Raw genomic sequence first — 10129 nt, forward strand, 5'->3', positions numbered from 1 at the left:
CAAAAAATTATTTTTTTATTTTATTTTTTGTTTGTCAAACATTTTTTTTTTGTTTTTTAAAGAATAGAAAATTATTTTTAAAAACTGGGCCAGACCTTAACTAAGCTCGCATGCCAGAAATGGGCTTGGTTCTGAGGGCCCAAGTAATGTGAGAGTCGGCCCAGCTCAAGGTCGTTTTCCAACCCATCTGTGAGACTCGTCCAGTTGCATCACCAACGTCCAAAAGCTAATTCAACGGTCCAAAGGCAATCCTCCAACGAAATCATCCCTAACCTACGTGGCAACGTTTTAGCTTTCCCAACTGTCGACCTATCGTCCGCACCACATGGCAGCGAGGACTCGCCACCACCGGACCGCTCCTCCAATCCCCCCTCCTCCTCCAAAATTTCAATGGCAGTACGCTTCAAATCTTCTCTCTCCACAGCCCTCCTCTCTTCTTCTTCTCTCAATTACTTTCTCTCTGCTTCACGCAAACCTTCGTTTCGATTTTTCCATCTCCGCTTTTCCTCACTTTCTCGTACTTTACCGCTCTTTCCTCGCCGCCACGTTCACACACTCAAGGTCCTCGCCATGGCTGAACGGAGCATGAAGACAGCATCGCATTCTCACAAGTACACCAATCGTCTCGCTGCCGAGCACAGTCCCTATCTTCTTCAGCACGCCCATAACCCTGTGAGTAAAACTCCTATCTTTCTCTCTTTTGTTTGGTTGCTGAGAAATGATAGGACAAGCAAAGAAATTCTTGAATTTCGGATGTTTTAGGAATTAGTGGGACTGTTTGGAAATTGGAAGGAGATAAACACAGGATTTTTCTTTTTCTTTTTTTCTCAGCTACCAAACTGGGAGGATTTGATTTTTGATTGGGATACAATTTGTGATTTTTTTTGTTTTAATTTAATTTGAAGGTTGATTGGTATCCATGGGGTGAAGAAGCTTTTTCTGAATCACGAAAAAGAGACGTGCCAATATTCTTATCAAGTAGATTTTCTTTCCTTTTTCTCTTCTATTTACTTTCCCTATTGCCTGTTTGGTTTTTTCTAATGTATCAGGAACTTATTTCTGATGTATTCGGTTATGGTTTTGTCTGAAGTTGGATACAGCACCTGCCACTGGTAAGAATTTTTGCTCCATGTGAATTGCTTAGTTTTGGTTTTTTGTTTTTTGGTCTTTTAAACTCTGTGCAGCATTTCATGGTGAGTGATGGGTGGAAACCATTGGTTAGGTGTCATGTGATGGAGGTGGAGTCTTTTGAGAATGAAGGGGTTGCAAAATTGCTCAATGATTGGTTTGTTAGTATTAAGGTGATCATCAGATTTAGTTGTTTCATATATGTTCTTGTGTGTGATCTCATTTGAAAAAGCTTATGCAGTATTTGATTCTTTCTTCTATTATAACATCTACCTGTTACAGGTGGATCGAGAGGAGCGGCCTGATGTTGATAAGGTAAAGTAGTAAAATAGTGATACCAATAATATGAACTATGAAGATGTCTTCAGCATTTGTTCTACTGGTTTTTTCTCTAACTTTCTGTTGGGTTTTATTCAGAAAAAGAAAAAGATACAAGTTAAGCCAAAAAAGTTTAAAATATTAAAAAGGACAATCATTCTTTACATCATTTGTCTACTTTCCTGACTCTATCCATGACCCAAAATAAGAAATATTTTTAATTCGGAGAACTCTCCTTGTATATTTTGATTACAATTGTGCAGTAATTAGTAGATTGTTTTGACTTGTTTGAAGCTGCTAATAAGAGAGAAGGTAGGATTCTCTAGTTTAAATGCTGCTAAACTGATTCATGATGTAGATTGAGTTGTTCTTCAGAGGGGCACCTGAGTTTGTCTTAAATATAGTTTTTAAAGTTGAAGTTGAATCCAGTTTAAATCAATCAAACAAGGAAATAATGAAGATCTGTTTTGTTTCGTTTCTTTTGTCACTCTTCAGTTTGCTAACTTTCAAAATTGTTAACTGCTAACTGTTTTCAAGTAAGGCTGAGAAAATTGTTTCATCTCTCCAGGTATACATGACATATGTGCAGGCTTTATATGGTGGAGGGGGTTGGCCATTGAGTGTCTTCCTTTCACCTGATTTGAAACCTTTGATGGGTGGAACTTACTTTCCCCCGGATGATAAGTATGGAAGACCTGGGTTTAAGACTGTTCTTAGGTGAGGACATTTTCGTCCCTAAACTTTAATTTCTATGGTTTTGAAATTTTAGTGACAGTGGATATTCCTTGATTGTTATGTGAGATTTGTAACTTTGTAGAATGTCAATTTTTGTGTTTGTCTTGGCCATTCTCTTATACCTGTATTCTTTCAGAAAGGTGAAGGATGCTTGGGAAAATAAGAGGGATGTTCTTGTTAAGAGTGGAGCCTTTGCCATTGAACAGCTGTCAGAAGCATTGTCTGCAACTGCAAGTTCAAATAAATTGGCGGATGGGATACCACAGCAAGCATTGCATCTATGTGCAGAGCAGGTGGGGTTTTACTGCAGTTCACAAGTACTGCAGTTCAGTTGTTCTCTGTCTCTGGTGTTAAATTTTTTTTATTAATTGAATGTGAATATGTTTCAAGAGACATACAAGAAAATGATGTATAGGACAGAAAAAACAACTGTCTTGATCCCCATCAGAAAGAAATATTAGCTTTCTTCAGTTTTGAGGTACTTATCTAAAATGCTTTATAGAACTGTTGTTTTAAATGCAAGTCAGAGCCTTAATAGAACTGTTGTCTGCTGGTTGCTACGATCTTGAATATGCTCTTGTGCTGGAATAGCTCGGCTTACTTACCTTTGGGTGAAAATCTTTGAGTAGGCCAGGCTCAAATTTATTCTGCACATTCATACTGTTCCCAGATCAAAGTTCCATGTTCTTCCCACATGCATGCTATGTGAGCTTTGTTTTTTCCCAAGCATGTGTAGATCTCTCTCTCTCTCTCTCTCTCTCTCTCTCTCTCTCTTCTGTTCTCTATTTGGTTATTTTGGGGATTCAAGATGGATTATAGCTACTGAGATTCTTCCATAAAGGTCTTCTGGAGCTCCAAAGGATAATCTAGCTTGGGAACCATCCCATTACTTGAGTGAGTTCTAGCTGATCCCCTGTTGGATGGTGGTCATGGTGTCTAAACATGCTGAGATAAAATATATTGTAGCATGACGAAGACAGTTTTATGAGCTTATGTTTCAAATACAAGAATATTTTTGGCTGATGTGTAAAAATGGAACTTTGGTTGATCTTCTTAATCCATACTGTTGCTCTTGTGGTGCCATCAGTTTTCATCCACTTTTTGTGTTGTCATGGACTTCCGTTTCACTTTTTGTTGATAATTTGGTTGTTAATGCTTTCCGTAATTTCCATCTTCTTAATTGTCCTTTTTCATTTCTCTTATAGCTGGCTGGGAACTATGATCCTGAGTATGGTGGGTTTGGATCTGCACCAAAGTTTCCTAGGCCAGTTGAGATTCAACTAATGCTTTATCATTATAAAAAGTTGGAAGAATCTGGGAAATCAGGTGAAGCAAATGAAGTTTTGAAGATGGTGGCTTTTAGCTTGCAATGCATGGCAAGGGGGGGTGTTCATGATCACATTGGAGGTGGTTTTCACAGATATAGCGTGGATGAGTGTTGGCATGGTCAGTTTCTTTGAAAATAGTTATCTCCTGAAGAATCTTTTTGATATTAAAACAATGTTACATCTCTTCTACTGCATCCAATTATTTATAGATCATGTTAGCTACAATTTGGTATTATCTCTCTCAGTCTCTCTCCTCAATGCCCTCCTCCACTCTCCTCCTTTCTCCCCAATGAACTTGGTCTAATAGAGTATAGGATTTTGTTGTTGGGAGCCTGTTGCTGAATTGCTTCATTATAGTTTCTTAGGTCTTAACAATTTAGGCATTATTCAGTTAAAGATGTTACAACTCAAGTGGGTTGCCAATATTTTAGCCTCAAGATATAGATCGTGACATCTTATTTTGAGGAAGTTGGTCCTACATTTATATTTTTGTGCTGCATTGCTGTTGAAATTAAGAAGCATCAGCCCTTTTCTCTTCTCCTTGCAGTCTTTCATGATGTATATGAGAATATTCTTCTTACCTGCTGTATGCTCACTAATCTTGTTGAACTTGTAGTTTGTCCTTCCTTTCTCATTTTTGTTGGATAACTGGCTTTGCTCTGTAGCATTTATCTATGGTTATTGTTTTGTGATAATAGCTAAAGGTTGGTGTTCTGTTGCAGTTCCACATTTTGAGAAAATGTTATATGACCAGGGGCAGCTCGCTAATGCTTATCTAGATGTTTTTTCCATCACAAAAGATGTCTTCTATTCATGTGTGTCTCGGGATATCCTTGATTATTTGAGGAGAGACATGATAGGACCAGAAGGTGAAATATTTTCAGCTGAGGATGCTGACAGTGCTGAATCTGAAGATGCTGCAAGAAAAAAGGAAGGAGCCTTCTACATATGGACCAGTAAAGAGGTTTGTTCCAGTTAGGTACACTGCATTGCGGACACTATATGAGGAGAGAAATTTCAAACTTTAATTTGATTTGTAATCATGTTAGTAATGATGTGACTTCCGATGATTTTTCTGGCAAGAAATCATGGTTTCTTCTTATCTTAATAGTTAGGTTTTTCAAAAATTCCATTCAAGTTGTACACATACAGACACATGCAAATATTATTGAAGAAGATTTGCTGCCAACTTTTGGCAGTTGTGTCATGCTGAAAACAAGAAAAAGAAAAAAGGAAAGGATACAGTGGCATCCTCAGCTGTAAACTCTTATTATTGAGGAGTTAGGTTTTCCAAAATTTCCAGTCTAGTTGTACATACACAAAAACATACAGGCATTATTGAAGAGAGTTTGCTGTCTAACTTCTAGTGGTTGGGTCAGATTTGTTGAAGTGCTGAAAAGAAAAAGAAATAGAAGAAAATAAAGAAAGAATGCCAATGCTGAAACTTTCTAATGATACTTTCTATGATAATTTTAATCATGAGCTGGGAAATCAAAATTTAGAATATTGTTTTTGGGAAATTATTTGTTTTTCTATTAGCTATTACTGTTGTCTAACTCTGATTTTTGTCTTTTAAGGTTGAAGATGTCATTGGGGAGCATGCATCTCTTTTTAAGGATCATTATTATATAAAACCTTCAGGAAACTGTGACCTTTCTCGAATGAGTGATCCTCACAATGAATTTAAAGGAAAAAATGTGCTCATAGAGAGAAATTGTGCGTCTGCTATGGCATCAAAACTTGGTATGCCTGTTGAAAAATATCTTGATATTTTGGGTACATGTAGGCGAAAGCTTTTTGATGTCAGATTGAATCGTCCAAGACCGCATTTGGATGATAAGGTAACATCTTAAACAACCATCTTTTCTGAAGAACTTACCTGATACTCAACCTTCCTCTTACCTGTCATGCACATTTTAAAGATCAGGTGCTTGCTAGGTAATTGTATCATGGAATGGACTTGCTATTTCATCTTTTGCAAGAGCTTCTAAAATTCTCAAAAGTGAAGCTGAGGGGACTAAATTCCGCTTTCCTGTTGTGGGTTGTGATGTAAGATTCCAAATCTTTTGATTTCTTGCATGGATAAATTTTAGAATGCCCAAGGTATTTATGCTGCCTCTACCATTCCACAATCTTTGTATCTCTCCATGCATTCTATATCTTGTTGTCATAAGGGCTTGTTACAGTGCTCTACTAATGTAGAAACACTTGGATGAAGGCCAATGAGCTGGAATGTGCACATCGAATCATTGTAATTGTCAGTTTGCTACATCTTACATAGTGGTTACCTTTTTTTTTTTTTTAATATATATATATATATATATATATTTTTTTTTTTTTCTGGTTTGCACATATTTGCATTTTTTGCCGTAATCATTCTAAAAAACATTATTATTTTCTTGATTGGATGGCAATGCTTTGTTTAGACTAAATAACCTAGCAATTTAAGTTGCTTCTGCCACAAGTACATGGGTCTAGATAGGAAGGTAACAAGTCTATTTTAATTATGTCATAACGTTTTATTATACTTTTGTTTTGATCTTTTTTCACATGATGTTTCATAAATTCTAGCCCAAGGAGTACATGGAAGTTGCAGAGAAGGCAGCATCTTTTATCAGGAAGTGGCTTTATGATGAGCAGACACGCAGGTTGCGACATAGCTTTAGGAATGGCCCATCTAAAGCCCCTGGCTTTTTAGATGATTATGCTTTCCTAATCTCTGGATTGCTAGATATTTATGAGTTTGGTGGCAACACCAATTGGCTGGTTTGGGCAATCGAACTTCAAGACACCCAGGCATGGACTTTATATCCTGTTCCTTCTCCAATATTGGGAGGTCATCAATGGCTCTCTTGTGATTGTGCCAATTTACTTGAATAATTTTCCAGGATGAACTGTTTCTTGATAAAGAGGGAGGTGGCTATTTTAATACTCCAGGGGAAGATCCCTCAGTTCTCCTCCGCGTGAAAGAAGATCATGATGGGGCAGAGCCCTCAGGGAACTCGGTGTCTGTGATCAATCTTGTAAGATTGACCTCCATGGTTGCTGGCAGTTGGTTTGAGCGGCACAGGAGGAATGCAGAGCATCTTCTGGTGTGTTTTGTTTCACTGAAAGTGTTAATCTGTCAAATTGAATCTGAATTTGCAAGAATCCTTGACTTGTCCCCAATTTCTAATGATGGTACAGGCCGTTTTTGAGACGAGATTGAAAGATATGGCTATGGCAGTACCTCTGATGTGTTGTGGAGCAGACATGTTCTCTGTTCCTTCCAGAAAGCAAGTTGTCCTAGTTGGTCATAAATCTTCTGTAGAGTTTGAAGATATGCTTGCTGCTGCTCATGCACAATATGATCCTAACAGAACTGTGAGTTCAAGACTCCTATCTCGAGCCCATAGAACTGTCTGTTCTTTATCTTTTCTGCTAATCCATATGTTTCTCTTTTGTGCTGCTAATAATGACAGGTGATTCACATAGACCCCACCGAAACCGAGCAGATGGAATTTTGGGAAGCAATGAATAGCAACATAGCCCTTATGGCAAAGAATAATTTTGCACCAGACAAGGTGGTGGCGCTTGTTTGTCAAAATTTCACATGCAGCTCTCCTGTCACAGACTCCACCTCACTCAAAGCTCTGCTCTGCCTGAAGCCCTCTTCTGCTTGAATCATGACACAGAAATTGTACTCATGTACATGGAGTTAATATCTGCTCTTCATATACAGGTTGGTGACTTGATGTGTAATAGTATTTGGTGCTTTTGTATTTAATAGAGAGTAGTGATCCTTCGGTACTGGACTTTCAGAAGCTCATGGGCTGTCTATGAAGTTGTGCATTAGTTGTTGGAATGAATGTCAGTTTTGAGTTAGTGGTTCAGATTCTATGCAAGTACCTGAAACGCGCGCACACACACACCCTGTGATTTTAACTGCAGTAATTTAAAACCCAGTGCCTCTTCATGAGAGGTATTTAAGGGGCGAGGAAACTCTTTGATTGTCATGGGAAAGGGAAGGGAACGTGTTGAACCACCACCGCATCATCTGTTTGCCTTCTGTATGTACCCATACACTCTCCATGCCTCAAATCCATCACAGTAATAGATGAATTCAACCCACTTGCAACTCCTCTTTGGTTCTCCATCTCAACTCTGTAACTTTCAATTTTGGAGTGTGTCAAGAGAGTTTGATTATATAATCAATTCTCAACTCTTGAAAATCTTCCTGGAAATTAGTTTCTTTTCCTATCCTGTCCTTTTTCTAGACATTCAGACATTCCATATTCTCTTCTCCAGCCTTTTTATGTTTCTCCTCTCCTTACATCCCTTTAATCAATAATGCGGGGCATCCCATTCAGTTTCCAAACCCATCTATGTAATCCCACCAAAATCCATATTCATTTATGCTCATCTCATAATTTCATCCTATTCAAAGAAGTAGGCACCCTTTTAGGATATTGGGGTGTTAGTTCTTTACCCCAAGGCTATGATGGAATTTATACTAAAATTGTCGATGAAGTTAATGAAATGGAATTAGATCTCATGAAGCATATTGGCAATATATGCCATTGCAGGTAAGAGTCATAAGTTGATTGTATTGGAGGTGGGGTTGGTTCAAGAAGAATATTGTACTGGTAATTTGGTATCAAGGAAGCAAGCACACATTGTATTGACTATCAGAGAAGAAAATAATACAAGACCCCATGACCCAAAAATTGAGTGCTATTCTAGTGAAATTACTCAGGAGCAAGGGAAGTAGTGTTTGTTTGGATACTTACTACTTTCTATTTTTAAAATAATAAATAATAATAATTTCTATAAAAAGCTTGATAATTGGGAAAAATATGCCGCTCCCTTTGAATAGTAAGAAAGAAAAAATAAAGAAAAATTAAAAATAAACAAGGGAAAAAAAGAAAAGAAAAAAAAAAAAGGAAATTTGTAAAATTAATTTTTTGGATTGCGGCGTTCTGGTAGGAAATAGGGTTTTAAGAGTGGCTTCCAGTTTTGCAAATCTTCAGGGCCATTTGAAGTTTGTCGGTCAAGTCCTGTGATTTAGTTCCAAAAATTCACTCAAGATGTTTGATTTCCTCAGTAGAACACTTCGTCGCTCGGCTCCGAATATTCAGAATTCGTCCTGTTTTCGTGAAAATGTGTCTCTGGTTCTCGTCAGAGGCTTATCATCGTCCTCAAACAAGATATCAAAAGCGGCGGACCAACAGAAACAACACTCTTTTACAGTGTCTTACCTTGTAAATAGATGTGGGTTGCCTCTCAAAACTGCTACCTCTGCATCTCAAATGGTACATTTTGAATCCTCAGAAGGGCCGACTCGGTCCTGGCCTTTCTGAAAAACCATGGATTCTCAGATATCCAGATCGCCAAACTCATCACGAGGCTCCCCAGGTTGGTTTGTTCTGACCCTGAGGAAACCCTTCTCCCCAAAATTGAGTTTTTCAGTTCTATAGGCATTTCAGGCCATGATTTCACTAGGATTGTCACTCAGAATCCAAATATCTGGTTCCGGAGTGTAGAGAAACGATTCGTTCCTTGTTATGATTTTATCAAGAGTATGGTTCTCTCGGAGGATAAAGTGGTTACAACTTTGAAGAGAGCACCTAGGATGCTCATGTGTGATATGCAGACAAGTATTGCTCCCAATATTGCATCGTTGAGGAAGTTTGGAGTGACTCAATCGACTGTGTTGTTTTTGGTGACTGATTATCCCAATATACTGCTGCGGACAAGCGCCAAGTTTGAACAACATGTCAGGGAAGTTGTTGACATGGGATTCGACCCGAAGAAATCAGAATTTGTCCATGCACTGAGAGTGTTTGCTGGGATGAGTGAGTTGAGTCGAGAACGTAAAATGGCGATTTTAGGTGGTTTGGTTGGTCGGAAGAGGAGATTCTGTCGGTCTTAAAAACGCATCCCATGTGTGATATTATCGGAAAAGAAAATAATGGATGGGTTGGATTTCCTGATGAATAAAATGGGTTGGCAGCGGGAGGCTGTTGCAAGAGTTCCTTTGGTTCTTTGTTATAGTTTGAATAAGAGGGTAATTCCGAGGTGTTCAATTGTGCAAGTTCTGCAGTCCAAGGGTTTGTTAAAGGAGGCAGATTTTTATTTATCTAGTGTGTTGATACCTCCTGAGAAGGTCATCTTGGCCAGGTTTGTCATCAAATATGAAGAACAAGTTCCTCAGCTGTTGAGTGTCTATAAAGGGAAATTGGGTCTTCCGGAGCTAGGCTTTGGGTCTGAGGGAATGAAACAGTTGTAGTGTATTTTTGACTGCTACAATACAATGACTTCAACCTGGCTCTTTTGTAAGTAATCGTGATTATTTAATGAAGGGGTGTGTGGATCAGTAGCAATACTCTTTCAGAGTTTCTTACTCTATCGACCCATGAGGCTTGTCCCAGAAAATGCTAAATTATGCATGTGAAATTAAGTTCATTATTCAAACCAATCTAAACTTATCAGGTATTCACATAACTCCTTTTGGCTAAACTTGAATTTTGTTTTTTCTTCTGACTTTTGTTCTATAGGGTTCCCTAGGGCTGACCTCTGTTTGCCTCCTGTATACACTCTCCATGCCTCAGATCCATCACAGTAATAGAGGAATCCAAACC

General features: G+C 38.3%; 2 protein-coding genes across 2 annotated transcripts; both read left to right on the forward strand.

The window, feature by feature from the left end:
• Nucleotides 1–303: 303 nt before the first annotated feature.
• LOC100256270 (uncharacterized) lies at nucleotides 304–7381 on the forward strand. Its single transcript, XM_002267067.5, has 15 exons — nucleotides 304–672; nucleotides 906–978; nucleotides 1091–1112; nucleotides 1223–1301; nucleotides 1411–1443; nucleotides 2015–2163; nucleotides 2318–2474; nucleotides 3387–3627; nucleotides 4232–4473; nucleotides 5087–5350; nucleotides 5448–5558; nucleotides 6081–6305; nucleotides 6398–6601; nucleotides 6696–6872; nucleotides 6971–7381. The coding sequence occupies exons 1-15, from the start codon at nucleotides 391–393 to the stop codon at nucleotides 7169–7171; spliced, it is 2460 nt and encodes an 819-aa protein (XP_002267103.2). The 5' UTR covers nucleotides 304–390; the 3' UTR covers nucleotides 7172–7381.
• Nucleotides 7382–8575: 1194 nt separating this feature from the next.
• LOC104879785 (uncharacterized) lies at nucleotides 8576–9777 on the forward strand. The gene is made up of 3 exons (XM_010653857.1): nucleotides 8576–8800; nucleotides 8875–9387; nucleotides 9502–9777. The coding sequence occupies exons 1-3, from the start codon at nucleotides 8576–8578 to the stop codon at nucleotides 9775–9777; spliced, it is 1014 nt and encodes a 337-aa protein (XP_010652159.1).
• Nucleotides 9778–10129: the final 352 nt, after the last annotated feature.

The sequence above is a fragment of the Vitis vinifera genome, chromosome 7 (genome assembly GCF_030704535.1).
Source record: "Vitis vinifera cultivar Pinot Noir 40024 chromosome 7, ASM3070453v1".
NCBI lineage: Eukaryota > Viridiplantae > Streptophyta > Magnoliopsida > Vitales > Vitaceae > Vitis > Vitis vinifera.